At 38.4% G+C, this 18,261-nt stretch overlaps 1 protein-coding gene across 3 annotated transcripts in view; it reads right to left on the bottom strand.

Moving 5' to 3' along the window:
* The window catches only part of GRID1 (glutamate ionotropic receptor delta type subunit 1), a 543,067-nt gene that overhangs the window by 22,196 nt on the left and 502,610 nt on the right, over positions 1-18,261 (bottom strand). For all 3 annotated transcript variants that reach the window (XM_075717629.1, XM_075717630.1, XM_075717631.1), the window contains exon 13: positions 6,413-6,608. In XM_075717629.1, coding sequence (XP_075573744.1) covers positions 6,413-6,608 — 196 coding nt within the window. The remainder of the gene's footprint in view (positions 1-6,412; positions 6,609-18,261) is intronic.

The raw sequence follows: 18,261 nt of genomic DNA, 5'->3' as shown, positions 1-18,261 counted from the left end.
CAAAGGAGGAAAGAGCAAATAAGTCACTCTCTCCTATATGCGACAGCCAGAAAAGGCTTCATAACCTATCAACACAAGGATGCATGAAAAATTAAGGATGGCAAGGGAGTGATTCCTCAAGGCATCTGGGCCATATTCAGCCAGCAACCTACATTGTTAAAAGCCTAAAATGTGCTTTTCAAAGGTATTTTCTGAATGATCATGTACCCATAACTAACTGGGTTGTTAGCAGCAAATCTCTGCATCTTGCCCTCTGCTCTTCCTGTGATGGGCTTTTACGATTCACATTTTATGCTTTCCCATCTGTGATGGTGCTGATAGGCCTCCTGCCTGGTTAGGGACAAGAGGCAATGGGCATCAGTCCCACTGGTGTTCCTAGCAGGGAAGGACCATCAAAAGCCCTGGTTTTGCACATCTCGGGCAGGTTGTGTTCTGTGGTAAATAGTACACAGGCTTTTGCTACCTCTGATGGAAAACTGTCCAAGTGCATTAAAAATATGTACTCATGGGGCCAAAGACAACAGCATTTGTTACTGTACACAGAATTTAATCAAAATCTATGTTATTAGAGAACAAAAACTTGCCTGATGGATGTACAGAAAGAGGAGACCCAGAAAAGATTTGGCCTAAATCACTGTGCTAAAACATGTCTTGCATTTTTCTGGTTGGTTTTTCGTATGTTTGTGTGTTTTAAATAGCTGTATCTTTTAGTTGTTTCAGAAATGCTCTGTAAATCATCTTCTCAAATTTACAGTTTACAAAAGAAGAACACTGACAACATGTCATACATTCCTCATCTTTTTCTTAGTAATACTTGAGGAACACAGTCTTCCTCAAATATTTGATTTCAGTTTTAAGACAATGTCTAGAGAAAAATCACGTTATTGATTCTACTTTTCAAGCCTCGGTTTTCCGTGTGTTGTTTTATGTAGAAGAGCTTTGTACACTGACTTTCAATGTTAGCAGATCTTTTGACAAGGTCTACTTCTCTTGCACTTGCAATGTTGCTATCCTAAGTTATGTCCTACAACTGTAAGTGGTCAATACAGAAAGTTTACCAGGTCTCTTCATATCAATTTTATATTTTTTATGACATAAATCATTCTATCCAGTGCCATCACATCTGTGGAGCTTTATTTCTCTAACAGCCTGATCATTTTAGCATGAGTAGGAATTTGAGTTTTAAACTCTTAGTTATGCATACTTCTCAACTCACAGAAATAACGGATGTAAGCCTGTTTCCCCTCTCTGACTGCCAAAACCAGAATCTCCAAAGATCCCTTTTTCCTGAGAGAAGATTTGTCTCTTCCAAAACTTCTTCCACTTGTGTAATTTTCTTCTCTGAAGAAATGTTCATTGCATGGAAAGTTTCCTTATGACCAAATGTTTAGCTGCAGTCTAAATTCAGCATCCTTCACATCTCTGTAATATCTGTTGTGACAGCTAAGCTGTACCATTTGTTCAATTTAAAGAAAAACTGACAAACTTTGGAAAAGTATATACAAGACACACAACCAAATACATATATATGTGTGTTTGAGATATCTTTACTTTTTATATACCCTCAGTAGGCAAGCAGTAAAAGCCAAATAAAATCAAATTGACACTTATTTTTGACCAAAAATCAAACAAAAACTTTTAAAAAAACTTTTCATTTTTGTCACATGAGAGAAGGCATGTGTGCACATGTGCATACCCCTTAGCTTCCAGGCCAGAGGGTAGGAGGTAGGAAGACTAAGAATTGCAGGAAACACTTGGCACTGACCCACGGGAGGTATGAGCAGGACACATATCAAGGCTGCCTAGTTGCATGTGACACAGATGCACCTAGCCATTCAACTGACTCCTGACCACAATACAGCAAAGATCCACATCCTCAGGCTCTTGCATTCACAGCTCAGCCATCTAAACTCTGGATTGCATCATTTTAGGGCCCAAAACGGAATAAAAATGTTCTAGTGATCAGACATCATTGCAAAGATAATATATTGAGAGAGAGATGGTAAGAGGGAATGTGGCAAATGCTAGCTGAGAATAGGTAAGATAGCTTGAATAAAGAATGACTGAAATGAAACACAGAATAATATGCTAAAATTTATACTTTAGACTTTTAATTGGCTTTCATATTTTGCTGCTTTACTATGGCCTTATTGCGACTCTCAGCATGCAGACATATTGCAGAACAAACCAAAAATAGCTCGGTTAAACTTTCAAAAGCCTCTTTAACAGAAATTCGGCCAAAGCAGCACTCATTTATTCCACATAGGTGGAACTACTGTGGTGGTTTACACCAAAGACACCAGATTTATCTTTGATTTAAGAGGTTTAAGAAAACTGATTTAAGAAAAAAAGAAACCCCCAGGCAAAACTTATATTAAAACATTTTTTCTTCACAATCATAAAAAATTAAAAGGCCAAGGAAGATTGCCTCCTAGATATAAGAAGGACCACAAAGAGAAAAGTAATACTTTAGAAAAGCAGTAGGCAACCTCATAATGTCACTCTTCAACATGGAGGGAGATGGAAGAATACTGTTCAAAGGATCCTGGATTACTGATGCTAAAACAATGGGTTTTCAAAGAAAGCATGGTAGGAAATCGTAATAGCTTGGAAAACGATGAATTTCAGATTAATCGCTGTCTGTGATTTATCTGAAACTTATGAAGAAGCTACCATACTAAAGACAAAAGTGCAAGAATAATGCAACATTCATCATTAATTTACTGCCAGAACGGAGTGTCGCTGTAGCTGATCCCATTATATGGCTGGTACCACAGAATATCAAAAAGTGATGGCTGATGGGTCAGGAAATGGAGAAATTTATAAGGACCCATGAAAACATATGGATGAGCAACCACAATTCACAATATAAAATTCACTGTGGACAATAAATTGTTGGAAAAAATAGTTTTAAAAAATCCTATTCATTGAACTTTTAAATTACTTTTACTCTCAAAATAAAAATGAATAGAGGCCACTGTTCAACAAGAAATGCTCTGATTTAATGTTTAGCATTCATTAAGGGAAAGAAACTTTTTGAAGGAAGCAAAAAAGGGAAGGAACAAACTCCTACTGTGCCATTGCCTAAATCAATGATACATTTACATTTTGTACTGTACTTGGTTTTGATCACTTCATCAAAAATGATACAGATGAAGAAAAGAAAGGATTCAGAGTAATTTTGGCACCTAATTGATCGGGCAGGGGAACAAACAGTCTGCACCAAAGCAAGATTTTTAAAAAAATACAATAACAGTTTAATTTTCTTAGGTATATATATGGGAATACATAGGGAACATATTACTTCATTCATTCAAAGCAAAAATGGCTGCCCACAATGAAAAAAGCCACAGGTTATTACATACGTTGTGGTAACTAATAATTACCCTGAAGAAATGAGTGCCACCAGGTATTATGCAAACAGTTTGCTGAGATTTACAAATGGCTTAGAAACGTGTGCGATTCCAATGCCAATGTCCACCTGGGATAAAGTGGCAGGAGCTATGCAGTGCATGCCTCTTGGGGGTTCTGGCTGTAGCTTGAACCAAAAAGAAACTTTCCATACGGCAGCGTTAGTCAGTCCTTGTCTGTTATAGTACCAGAAAACTCAAGTGGCAAAATAGCATTTTGTATGGACTGGTGATTTGAATGGTAACCTCCTCTTACGCTATGTAGAGACGTTTATGAATAGGAGGACGTTTTCCATCTGCAATGACCACTTTCCATTGCCTTGGGAGTACCACAAAAGCAACTCGCCTTTCTGGCTCTGAGACGTCCTTTTGTCGCTTATGTGACTTTGCAGTGCATTAATGCCCTTTTTGTGGCTCTACCAGTGTTGCAAAAGCTGTGCCTTGACAATGGGAGATGGCCACTGCAGCTACGGGGACTGTGCTCTATCTGAAGAGAGACCTCTGCCATGGCAACCAAATGCCACAAAAGCTGTCAGGACTGTCTTCCATTATTATCCTTTTGTTTTTATCCAGTCAAAGGGAGTAGGAAAATCTCTGGGAAATGGAATAGAGACAAACATCTGAAATACCTGCCTGTACCGTAAATAAGCAGCACTCTCCTGTTTTGCATTGAAGTGGCATTGCTCTGTTTGTAACTGCAGCTGAACTGTGATGCTGTCTGAAGAAAATGGAAAGGGGAAGGAGGGGCAAAAGCATAGCAGTGATTTTTTTGGCACTGTGTCAGGCAAGTCCTCATTCCGAAAAATGTGTTAGGGATCTTTTTATGCTAGAGAGATCTAGATTTCCCGTTTCCTATAAAACACACTTTTAAGGCACGTTTACATCTCCTTTGTGCAGCAGTGCATGGTTACGGATGGAAAGTCCCATTTCCTTTGCTGACATCAATTCTCCTTTAGAAAAACAGAATTTCTAGCCATAATACTTGACATGGAAAACTTGTCTGTTTATTCAAAGAGCTCAATGAGCTAGGAAGAGCAACATTTAAACTATAAACACAACAGTTTAGTTGACAATGTTATTAAATACTAAGCCCAATTTATGTAGGTGTCTAATCAAATAGCAGCCTTGGTCAGCTTTGGGGACTGAAGTAAATTTGGTTAGTGTTGACATTAATTGAATGAGCGGATCAAGCTATATAAAAATCACCCTACAATATTGAAATCAAACTTAATATGAAAAGTTATTATCACATAGATGGGATGGAGCTGCCAGCTCTGTACAGACAATATAATTGGTATTCTAAACAGCCTGCCAATCTACAGTTACATTTCTGGCTTAGGCAAATCTAGCTATCATAAATGGCAGTATGCAGCAAGCTTACAGCATAAGAGTATTTACAGTCTCACTGCTAAAGAGTATCCACTGACATAAGAATGGTAAAAAAGAAAAAAAAAAGTAAAATACTGTGCATTTTTCTAAGGTAAACTATTTTATTATTGGTTTTAATGCCAGGGTACATAGAAAAGTACTTACTTAATGTCTCTATTTCTACCTCCTTTAAAAGCTAACAAAGTCTCTCAGAATAGAGGCCTCATTTTCATAAAGTGCTGAGCAGATTAAAAAAAAAGATATCAACACACCGCAGACTTTGCTATTGCCAAAGCTCTACCTTGTACCAAAGGCTCCTGGAGCTGAGTGCAGGCTTTAGGAAAGCTCAGCTGGGAGATGGGAGAAAAGGCAGGGTGAACCAAACTGTTGACTAAATACTCCTGTGCCGGGAACAGACAAGAGTATTTGTACAAGGATTTTGTCCAGAAGTTACACAAACAGTTGGGAATCTTATGTTAAAGGACTTTGATTTGGGAAATGGGATGGCCTGTGTTACTGTATTCAGCCCAGTTATGGCACTGTAAAAACCAGAAAATTTTGGATGCTTTCCTTCTGACTGTTCAGAAAAGGTTGCAAAGATTCAAAGAAAAAAAAGAAACCCAAGCCCCAACCATTTTATTATTTCCCACTTACAAAAGCAAAAAGAACTAGTAATATATTTATTCAGAATCAGTGTTCCACTGACAACAGAATAACTTTGATCAAATAATCACTACGTTAATAACAGCTGTTCACTAGTTTTGTGAAAAGAATCAATTGACTAATGAAGGGGATGCTTTTCACTAAAGGAGCAGCACCTTACACTTTCACCATATCTGCATCCCTTCTGCCATAACGTGGCACATGTGGTTTGGTGTTATTTAGTATCTGTTTTTGCTGAGCTACAAGAATGGAAGCAGAGAAGAAGAGAGGCAGACTAAGAGTGACAAAGTGTGGACGTGTTTATTTGCATGATGTGAACCAGGGCTGTTGATCACAGGACTTGGCACAAGGTAGTAGGATGCCAAGCCTTTTTATATAAGTGCTTGAATCCCACATCAATGCTCAGTTTCACAAAAAAAATCATGTAGTCATATCTGAGAGAAATAAAACTAGGTGAAACCATGGTGACATGTGAAGGAGTATATCCATTTTCTTTACGTTTGGAATAACCAAAGAAAATATTGCATTAAATTTCTGTTCTAAGAGAAATAAGTACACATTCAGTGGATCCCTTGATTCTTACTCATGTTTTCAATAAGTTCAATCCATCAACTCAGGAAAAAAACCCACTCAAATGAGGAAAGGACAAGAGTCAGTACCTGGATAATATAATGAATGACATTCAAAATGGTAATGTTGGAGCTCCCAAGAAACTTAGAAATCTTATGGTCAGATCCAAAGAAGGACTTATATACTGAAGACTTAGGCAGAGCTAAGGTACTTAAATTCAAAACCATTACCCCAAAATATTCTTATCTGCCATCGAGTTATTAAAAAGAACTTTAGGTAGGGATTTTTTTTTTTTAAATGACTACGTAATTGCTTTCCTGTGACTTAACATTATTAACTCCATGCAAACAACATCGATACAGCACAAAAATTAAATGAAAACCCCTGTGATGCAGTCTTACCTTCCTGATGCCTTCAGAAGGGTTTGATACACAATTATCTGCCCCATTATTCTTACTGATAGTCCTCCACAGCTCAGCAAATGTGTTATCCTGCTCCAAAGGGTTTGTTCCTTTTGCTTTAAAGTATTCATACACTGCTGAATCCCTGACTGTACCGTAAGATATATCCATTTGTTTGGACAGATCCTGAAATGTTCTGAAATTCAAGAGATATTGAGATATTAGTATTATGTAGTACATTAGTAAGATTTCATTCATTAAATGGTTTCTTTCTGTGTCTATCATTAGTCAGAAAGCACTTACCCTCACCGAGTAACATTTGCATATCCTTTTCCTCATCATAAAAGAAAACCAAGGAGTAATTTAACTGTATTGAGATCATATGAATTTAACTATATCCGAGCTCTTTTTCACCCAGTAAAGATTTTTTGGGGAGACATAATGTTCATGTTAAATATTACGATGCCAAGTTTGCACAAGATTGTAGTGCAATAAAGACTTACTCGAGCACAGGAAAAACTCAGATTATAAATATAAACTTCCAGCCCCATCAGCATCACCAGAAATACCTTGCAGAATTCAGTGGAATTGGTTTGCAGTTACACCAATACTCCACCTGACTCCAAATCAATAGGACTGTTTTAAACAAACAAATAGAAGTCTCTCTTCCAATTTCCACTAAGTCTCTCTCTCTTTTCACAGCCTCTAGTAAAACAGGCATTTTTCATTCACACACAGGCCTAACTTTCATTTACTCATCATACCACTCTGGAAGTGTAAATGGGCCTAAACGTGAGTGGCTGTGAATGCACCATTTATTTTCAAATTGTACAGAATGTAATTCACTCCTGTTTTACAGCCCTTTCAGCAGAGAAAGGTGTAAATAACTGCCTGCATCAATAAAAGCCAGGCCAAGTTTCAAAACATGTAAGGTGGCATCACTGCCATTAGAAGAAACATCCTAGCTGTTTTCCATCTTTAGGCGTTCATTCCCATTCCTGTGCCTCTTTCCTTTGTCCTCAAGTGTTGCTTCTGTGCAGTGCCACCATTTTTTTCATCTGAGCATACACACACACCACACACATTCAGCCATTGACCACCACATGTGGCAGCAGGGACCAAACCGGATCTTATCTTATACTATAATAATAGTTTATTTTGTTTTATAAATTTATAACTTCACATAATAACAACAACGTGCTTCTGGTATGACCAACCAACTCATGTTGTTTGAGATCAAACTAAAGCAACCCTCTCTGCCTTCCCCACCCCATTTTTTTTTTCCCCAAAATAATCCTTCAGAAAAAAAAAATCCTCCTCAAAACATCTGAAAGGCCCACTCACGCCACCTCCCACCTGCCTCCAGCTCCTGGAGCCATAAAAGCAAAACATTTTGCCTTGCAGCTCTTCCAGATTTCTCCACAGTACTGCTGAGGAGCCTTTCCTTGGCCCATGAGCTGAAGCTGTTTTCCACAGCTGAAGACTTGTCATAGACAATATTTTTCTGCCACCCTCTTCCCTGTTTCACTGGGGGGATGCCACTGCTTACCCCTCACATACCTGTAAGATTCCCTGACACATTATTTAAAGGAAAGCAATCTGGGCACATACACAATGCTACATAAAAATATGCAGAAAACTCTTCCGTCTTCTCCATCACGTCACCTGCAGGCATTCCGCATCTGGCTCCAAAAGGGCCCCTTTGCCTGGACACACCGTGTGGGAGCCTGCCAGCTCTGTCCCCAGAGCTGCTGCTCCGCCGGGATGCCTCTCCCACCCCCGCCAAAACTCTTCAAACTCACAAGCTGCTTCGAACAGTTTAAGTGGTTTAAGTTCTTAAATTGTGTTAAAGACTTTTTATCATTTTAAGCTGTTAAGCAGCTTTAAGTAAGACTGTGTGAACAGTTTTTCTCTGTATAGATTGCACACTTGTGGACTTGGGCTAACTCTGGGAGTTACATCAAAACCCAAACCTCCTGTTATTTCTCTAGCTCTGTCTATGGCACTTTGGTAAAGTACAAAATGAACACCCTGGAGGTTGCTGGAAATTCAAAATTCTAATGAAAACCAATAAAATTACTGTCAGTTTTCTTTCTCTCTTTGTTTAACAATCCTGAAAGTTATATTCTGGTTTCCTAAATGTTTCCTGTACATTTCATTGAACAGGACCATTTTTCCTCCAGTCTTGCTCTAAATGATTACATGCCACATTTAGTTCCTTTGTTTTTTAAAATAAGTTTCATCATATCCCATGGAATTGCTTACATCCTGGGGATGGGTGATCTGGCTGTTAAAAGACACGTTTCTGTCTAGTCTATGTACAAATTGACTAAGAAAGCTACTCAATACACACACGAGGGTTTCTGAGGCAACCTTTTTCACACCGGGTTTGGCATATGGATTCCAGCGTGTGTAGGAGTGCATGTTTGGTAGAAGCGCAGTAGCAGAAACATGTTTAGCTAACGTTCTTTAACACCGCTTTCAGCTGATAACAACTTTGCAAATGCCTACTGCTCATGCTGCCATTCTGTTTGAAAGTTTGAACATAACAGTTTGGATATTAAAAAAAAATCAACCTGTAGTTTTGATAATGTCAGTGTTTTCTGGATCACTTCTACTGCCTCTACTGCTGTGGAAGCTTTTTGTCAGAAATAGGCCTTTTGTTTTAGCTAAATTGTACTTTATTGACAAGCAGTACTTTTGTTTTAGCTAAATTACGTTTTATTGACAATCAGTACTGTACAAAAGCACAGTACATCTTGCATCTCTGAACATTACAGTGCACAGTGAGCAAATTCAGGGTTTAAGTCAAGTGCTTTGCTGGCCCAGTAAGCAGATAATCAGTACTGGTGGCAGGGAGGGAAGCACAGCCTTTGGCTGGGTGTGATGAGTAAGGCAATGACTGCCCCTTTAGCTGGTGGAATTTCCTTAGAAGACATAATATGGAGTATTGCATGTCCTAAGGATTGCATGTTCCTTTCTTGCGGTGCCCTGTTTGATGTATTACAAGAACAGCCACTACCACAGGAAATTCCATACTGCACTATTGGAAATATCCTGTGAGAGAGACAGATGGTCGCCAAAGCACACAGTGAGGGTCACAGTAGGTAACCAAGCTTGCAAGTGGGTCCTGTAGAGTAAATTCAGAAGGATAGTGCCTGTTTGAGTGAGAAAATAACCTTATGCCTTTACCAAATGGACCATTTAGCCAAAAACCTATGTCAGAAATTATCCTGACAGGGAATGGTCTAGACCACAGAACTTAGTTGGTATAAAAAGTGTCTCTGTACTGTATTTCTGCACTGAAAGTGGAGGCGATGCTCAGCATCTCCATGGCCAGAGAGATGATCAAAAGATCTGGGCATGGCAGGTAAGGTCACATACTTAAAAGGCACTGAATGGAGATTAGTGTCTCCTGGCTTTTAGAGAATGAAATAAGATAATCACAAGTGCAGGTTTTAACTGTTATTTTAACTCCCTCAGATCTGCCACTGCTAGGGTTCAATCCCTGCTCACTGCAGGGGGGTTGGGCTAGATGATCTCTCAAGGTCCCTTCCAACCCAAAGCATTCTATGATTCTATGATCCCCTGCCACATTTCAGATACCGGTTGTGTCATACAAATGTGTCATTCTCTAAAGGCAGCTGCTGTCATCATTCGTAGACTTTACTTTTGCAACCAGCCATTAGCTGGACCCACCTTGTTTAGCCACTCAAATTCTTGGCTGCCTTTCCTATGGCAAAGATTTCATGCATTTAATATACAAAATTATTTGCAACAAAAATGTGTAGCATAACAAGATGCCCCATTAACCTTACCACCTCAATTATTGGATTTCACAACCCATTAAGGACTCTCTGTAAGTGTGATTAAAGATAAAGCTAGTAAAGCAGAAAAAGCCAATGTTCCTCACAGTTATAGGAGCCAAACTTCAATTTGTAGATAAATACATCCACTGTGTGATTGCTATAATAGGCAAGTACATGTAAACCAATTGATTTAAGTAAATGTATCTGTGGTCAATCTAAACAAAAATGGTGTCTTTTAAAACTCTATTACTGGCTAAAATATTTAATGTGTGTAGTTATGCCTGCTAGATAAATACAAGAATTGATACGTAATTTCCAGTAGAGTTGCAATTACTTCACGTAGAGTCAGCTGAAAACTGGACTTTCTGCTTGTTTTATTTTTTAGAAACATATTGACATAAACCATATGCTGCAGAGTAAACACTCAGGCAAAAGCTGTACTAGCATTTATAATTAGATGTCTAGAAGTAATTGCCAGAATAACAATACTGGTTAAGTTACACTTTCTGGAGATATTTTCTTACCAGTAAAAGATTCATGTAGCTGTAGATATCTAGAATGTGCTGCCAGTGTAGGTTTATTTTACTCTGGAACTGCTGTAAACCCAAGACTTTCTGGATGAGTAATAGAAACAAATCTTGTCTAAGTAACAGACTAAACCTGTCACTAGGTGCTTTGAAGTAACTGCTGATCAGTTAACTCAACTGGAGTCATCAAGATCATCAGATGTGATCAAAGTATTAAAAAAAACCCAACCCCCCCCCCCCCCCCCCCCAAAAAAAAAAAACCCCAAAACAGGCTCCTATCATTTCAAATTTTAAAAAAATGATATTTTCTTTCTTTTCACAGCAACTTTAATTTTTTTTTTTTAAATTTAAAGAAGGTCTTTAAACAAAGGAACAAGGAAAAAAAAGAAAAAAATACTTGCTTATTGAGTTTTTCCTCATCCTTACCGTTCATTTTTTTTAAAAGTTTGTAGCAAGCTGCACATCTGGACTCCTGTGTGTAAAGTCTATGACTGTAAACAAGCCAGTCAGCTGGCACCATGGTGTCATGCAGTACTGGTCTCTTACGTCACAGTAATAACTGTAGCATTTTATCTTGACTTCAGCCTTAGAGAAACCATAATGGGAGAATCCTGACAGCTCCTTGATTGAGAGGTAGCTTCTTGTTAGCATTCACAACTGCCCATGTTCTGACACTGTAAAACTGGGGATTTTTCCAGTCGGCTATTACTTATGGGAAAGTAATGCTTCAGCAGTTTCTGAATCCACAGTATTATTTAAAAATGGTGCAAGATTTTTCATGCTTAGTTCCTGTTTGTTTGTCTGCACATATACCATTAGGAATAATAAAGCTTAAGGTTAGACGCAGAAGAAGTGATCACCTCTCTACCCTCGTTCTTCTGTGTTGTGAGTACACTTCCGAGTAACCTCTCCCTTCACAGCGCTACATATGTTTTATCAAACAATAAAATATAAATAATTCCTCTCAACTAAAATTAATTAATTTTCTTAATTAATATTAATCCCTAAGTCATAGACAGACAATAACATAAATTTACTGCTTTCTCCATATTTGGCAGAGAAAGCTATGTTCTTCTTTTACCTAAGGAAGCCAGTACCCTGAGATTTTTCCTCAATGCAGCATAATCTTTTAGGTAGTCGCTGCCATCAAGATAAAACATCCCAGAGATGGTGAGACTTTTTAAGCTGCTCTACGTAAATGAAGCCTTAGAAATGCACACACAAAACTTATGGCACAAGTCCTAAATTTCTATTTTTTAAATACCTTGAAGCTACTTTATTTTCTTTTAAACTTTTTTCCCAAAAGCTAGGAATTCATGACATCTACAGAATTAAATATAAGTGCAGTTCCTAACTATAAGTGTTTTCTCAACAGGATGTATGGGAGGGAAATACGTGCTTTATGCATTGGGAAAAAAGTAATCCCACTAAACTTCTAAGTAAAAATAAAAGTAGCTGAATTGATCTGACAACCTTATACCACCAGTATAAGCCCAAGAAATACCTATGAGCTGAAACCTAGAATAAAAAGTCCTATCTGAAAAGTGATTTATTTGACAAAGTTATCACCAGTGGAAACCAATGAGTTGGAAGAGAATTCTGCCTACTGTGAACTGCAGAAAAGCGTTCACATTTTGAGACATAAAATTGCTCACAACTACACCCTCTGTGGGTGTATTTGCCAAGACAATGAGAACAAATGAGAAAATGGTGTTTATTGTTGGTGACCACATCAGTCCACCCACTGAGAGACAGACTTGGAAGCCAGGCAGGCTTTGCAGCATCAGCTTCTCATTTGTACGTGTCTCCAGGGAGGGAATAGTCTGCAAAGCTGAATCAAGGTTGTGGGTGGTAGTGTAGTGGTATGGATAATTTCTACATGAGCAGAAGATCCTTCCATTAAGAACCTGAGTCCTGTATATTTTTTATATCCATTTGTGAAGCAGCAAGGCAAAGGATTTGAACCTTAGTCTGTTCTTCACAGATGAACAATCTTTGGCCTTTGGATCTCCAGTTTTAAGTAAGGTTTATGAGTAAGCATATCATGTCTTAAGACATTTGAAAATTAGTTCAGACTTCCACATAAAGATATTCTCTAGAGCTAGTCTACCCAAGTTGAATAGTTTAAATGGTTGAAGATCAGAAAAAAACTAAAAGTCATCTGTTACGGATATAAATTGCCACTAGGTGATGATAGTCTCATTGACTCAGACTTACGTGAAGAGTTTCACTGTCTTACTGATTCCAAGTTACAGAAGCATAAGCCCACTTAAAAATGGAAGAAAGAATAGCAGTTAGTCCCCCTAAACATTAGGGCAGCCAATACTTAATAAGCCTCCAGCTATACTGGAAAGAGCAACATATTAGCTGAATAACAAGACAACATTAGAGTTGACCTATCTTTAGCACTTGTAAGCCTAAAAAGTAAATACCTGTAAAAAAAAAAAAAATTATTGTGACATATTTCTATATATTTCCAACATTTGTTCCAGGTCCATATAGGAATGTTACTAGTGTGTATTAAACTGGATGTAAGATACATAAACTAAAAGATGGGCCACTTTAAAGATTATTTTTAGTGAGGTCAATAAAATTGTTCAAAGTTAGAATTGTTAGAATGGCAGTAACCACAGAGAATATTAAAATGAAAGCAAGTTTATCTCCACATCTAATAACCTTAGACTTCAGAAGAATTAGGTCCATGGTTTTAATTTGTGCATCTCTCTGACTTCCTTTGAAATTGTGAATAATCAAGCTGAGCTCTTAAATCAATCATTAAATTGCCAACTTCTCTATAGTGACATGATCAAATTCTTCATCGTTCCATTTCACTGCAGATCAAGTCACTTTAAATGCTCTCTGTTCTGCCTCAGTGCAGTGATGCGCAGAGCAACAGGTTTCTTCAGCAAATGCACTAAGCAAAATCTTCACTTTACCAAGAGGTAGTCCAGTAGAAATCGGCAGCAGTACGTACATGCTTAGTATACACTTTGTACGATGAAGTCCTTCACCAGCAAATAGATCATTCTATAGTTCATAAAAAACTCATTTCATCAGTTGTCCATGAAAAATACCATCCACTTTACTCTAAACAAAAGCCTTAACAGAAAAAGCCTCATGGGAATTTCTACAAGGGAAGGCATAAGCACTGACAGATTAAACTACACTGAATCAATGGAGTTGCAGCTCTTCACACCAGGACTAAACATTTCCAAATTACAGAAGGAGACAAACAGCGCAGACAGTTACGGCTGTGTATGCGCTTGTCATCATCAGTGGAGCAGGAACAGCTGCTACACATGATTTCAAAGGAGCAGGGACTTTCCTCCAGTGGAAAAAACAATCAATTGGCATGGGTCACAGAACACGTTGCCATGTCAACTACATACTTTTACTACAGTTAAAACAAACAGTGATTGAACTCCTCAGCAGGTAATGGCACTGCAGCAGCTGCTTATCATAGCAGCTGTTTTCCTGACGATAACGGTCATTGCTGCCAGTGTGGTGGCATTTATGAGCCCTTGTCTGGACGGTGACTCACTGCTCTGTATTAGGTGCAACCAAAAGCAAAATATAACTTTCAGTTATGGATTTACTGGGGGGAAAGAAGCCAAAGCCAGCTTTATTTCTGCCACAGGAGGAGAGGGTTTGCTACATGCCCCTTGTGCCCCATGTGATAGCAACAGTTCTGTCACCCTTCCGGCGTAAAATCAGGACCCTCTCTCTCCTGCTGCCCCAAAGAAATTTATTTTTTAGGGTACCTAGCACAGCTAACAGGTAGACCAGTACTGCTGAGATCAGTGAAACTATTCATGCACACAAAAGCGCATGCTCAAGGTTTCCAGGGTAGAAGACAAAAGTATAAACAGTAACAGAAAGGCAAAACAAAATAGCCAAATAATATGTACACAAAGTACTAGAAGCACAGAACTTGTACAGCCTTTACAATGATTTTATTTCTTTAAAATGACTTCCACCAGCCTCAGTTCCTGCATGCAAAGAGAAAGACATGCAAAGAGAAAGATAAGAGAACTAAACTGTCTTCTAAATTTCCAATACAGCAAAGCATTCACTGCAGAGTGAGCGTTTTCCCTGGAACTCTGTTCCTGCAGAGCTACTGCATGATTAAGTGCTAAAAAAAGGGAACAAACTGTGTGTATACCCACTGAAATGCAAAGACAGTCCAGCTATTAATAAATGATACACTGTCATGTTTATGATTTTAATAGTAATTAATTACTAGCTATGCACATTGTATTGGCAAAACATTTATAGGCTTTGTGTACTTTTTCTAAGAGTCTGAGATGTGGCAGGAAAATGCTCTATTACCATCACTTGAAATCTCACTTTTGCTTTACTGGTCTCAGGACAATCTGCAGCATTTTTGCTAAAGTCAAAAAAGTGTGGGGAATGTAGGACAAAAATCCATACAACTAGGCTGTGCCTATTGCTCATAGAACTTCTTAATATCTTCCAGTGGTTTATTTAGGAAACACGCCCATTTTCAAAAAAAGGCTTGATAGTTTTTCTGGCTGTGAGACTCAACTTTGGATCCAAAAATCAAACTGGATTCTCATCATCGTCAGTAAAACAGGTTCTTCTGTAAATAAAATTAGACCTCTGGTTATTCCTATCCATTGCTATTTCTAAACGATGCCCTCAGGACCACCTCGGCAACTCCAGTCATCTGCAGTGATCTGCACGAGTGTGACTTGACTTGTCGCTGGATCGTAGAAGTTCATTTTGCCTAGAGCTGACACCAGCTCTGCTCCAGCACCACACATAAAGAAATCTGTTAAACAGCTAGAAATAAGCTAAACATCTCCCGATTGCCAGTCCAATGTTTGTAACTATACTTCCAACCCTTCTCCTCTTCAAACCTCCTCCCGGCAATAAGAGCAAAAGTCACTTAGATTGCTGATTTTTCCATTACCTAGTGATTTTTTTGGTTGCTTATTTTTAATAAATCTTTTCTTTCTGGATGTCCTATATTTCCTGCATTGTTATATGGGAAAGAAACCATGATGGTCCTTACAGTAGAAGTTATGATTACTTTGCTTGAAATGTTTTTAAAAACAAACAATAGCATAACAAATAACTCCATTGATAGTGGTAGTGGTGGAAGTTTCTGAGGGTTTGCATCTCAAAGCTGGATCCACTGGTGCCCAATAGTTTGTGATATCATGGCTGGGCATTTATGATCACATATGGGTTTATCTGATGTCTAATCGAGGGAGCGGTCAGAAGGCAGTCTTTCCTTTATATTTACAAGTGGCATTTACAAGACGCCTCTTTACCACCCTGTTTTTCCATACTTCTAACAAATTCATACACTTGAGATAGTACCCAATTTGGCCCCCATGTTTGCAATTTAACAATGGAAAGAAGTAGACTGACAGCGACATCCAGAGTAAACACATTAGAGTTTTTTTAAAGATGCAGTCCCAGGTTTTCAAAAGATGGAACTTTAATTTGTATGCTCAGATCCACATTTAAACTACTACATGACTGGGCAGATTTTCAGAACGGATCAAGGAGAGTTTTGGCACAACAGCACATCGCATCTGTAAGATGTTTGCAGATTCAGTTAAAAGCCTGGAAAGGGATTCAGAGCAGCTATGAGCAGTTGCTGCTCATCCTGCAAATCCAGAATAATCAGTCCTGCTAAAAAATCGGGGTTAGCCTGCATCCTTTACTCACGCTCCGTATTCCATTCAATAGTAAGGAGGAAATTAAAATGCAAAGAAGAAAAGGTGAAAATATCTCGAGAGCTTGCAGCATGTTTGGGGGAAAGAAATACATCTTTTGGACTACCTTTGAATGTTTTCTTGTTTTACTTTTAAACCACTTTGCCATTGTGACCTTTCTCTGAGTACCTTGAAGAGTTAACATGTTAATTAAAGCAAGGTATTCTACTCCTTAAATTATTAATTAAAATAAAAACTGCAGCTGGTGTTTAACAGCAACTCAGTCCCAACGGCAGGTTTTAGTCACTTCATCTAAATCAAACATATCATAAAGTTGGCATGAAAATCATATTGTCTGAATCAAACACATCTGGCAACTGACACATACTTTTACCTATAATGAAAATAACAAACTACCTCTATTATTTATGCAGATGCACTTTAAATTGTTTGCTACGCTGATGTCTTCTACTACTCACATTCGGAAGCTAAAAATCCTAATGAAGATTAATGATTAAGGTTGAGAGGGAAGAAGTTGCTTTCTTCCTTCTCAACTGGTGTTATAAGTACTGATACCACTGCCATTCTGTTTTGCACTCAGATGACAAAGAGTAGCTTTTTAATTAAATAGAGTGGGGAACGGATAAGCTTGGCATCTTGGTGCTGGCTTCTAAAGTCCTTACTCAGGGCGAGTGGTACTTTATACCATGACTGTTAGGATATCGTTATAGTGTGAATAGTTCCATTAAAGTCCATGAAATCCCAGTGTGGGATAAGGTCCTACTCAACTCTTTATTAATTTTTGATTTATCAGGAGCTGTCGCACGCTGTGAGAACAAGGATCTCGGTGCGGAAAGCTCTGGGCTGCTGCCTGCACCAGTGTCGGCATTCTCATAGCCACGGTGCAGGGGCTGGATGAATTCACATGGCTCAGATCTGTCAGAGGTACAAAGTGACACTGGAAAACAGCTTCACACCCTTCCCTTACCACAGAGAGTAAAGCAGAAGCTATTGATGTTGAGAGAAAGAAGAAAACAGAAGGGCTCTGAAGAGGCATCTTGATTGCTAGAAAATGTGCTGGGTACTCCTGGGAAATCAAAACATAGGGCTCTTCATTAATACTGAAAGCACATATAGCATTCATCAGTTATTATTGTTGTCTAAAGTGCTTGCATTACGTATGCATAGTTTAAAGTCTGGAGGCCCACTTGCCTGTCTCTCAGAGGGCCCAGATTGCAAGCACGTGGTGTGTACTTCCCACCTCATCCTGACGTACAATGAGGTAAACAGAAGAAGACACCTTACCCTTTTGCCTCTCTCACCTCACCCTGAACATGAATCTCGCCTGAATACCCAATCTCATACTAGAAACACTGACAGCGCCGCATCAAAACCAACTAGCTGTTCCTTATATTGAGATTAATTAGTTTATTGGGTAGCCTAATTACATACCTTGAAATATGAGCTTGGAAATTGCATTACTGCCATATGAAAGAAACATAGTAGTTAACATCCACCCCATTCTGACTGATGGTTTTCTATTCTTTTTTAGATAGATATGACTATTCATAAATCAATTAAATTAAATCAGTGGCTTATTCTCCTAGGCTGGTTTTAATGGTTTAGAAGGCAAACAACTTTAGTGCATGTGATTACATTTCTTTTATTGGAACTTTGGCAGCTGTATCAAAATAGCTTTTCTAAGGCAACACCATTCTCTCTCCCTCATCTCCAGATGAGTCTGGAAACACTCCTGTATTATATTATATTATATTATATGGGGGCATGCGTGCAGAAGAGAACATTGCCCAGTAAAGCAGATGAGC

Source organism: Pelecanus crispus, chromosome 10 (assembly GCF_030463565.1).
Source record: "Pelecanus crispus isolate bPelCri1 chromosome 10, bPelCri1.pri, whole genome shotgun sequence".
Lineage (NCBI taxonomy): Eukaryota > Metazoa > Chordata > Aves > Pelecaniformes > Pelecanidae > Pelecanus > Pelecanus crispus.
This window is presented reverse-complemented; position numbering and strand designations above follow the sequence as displayed.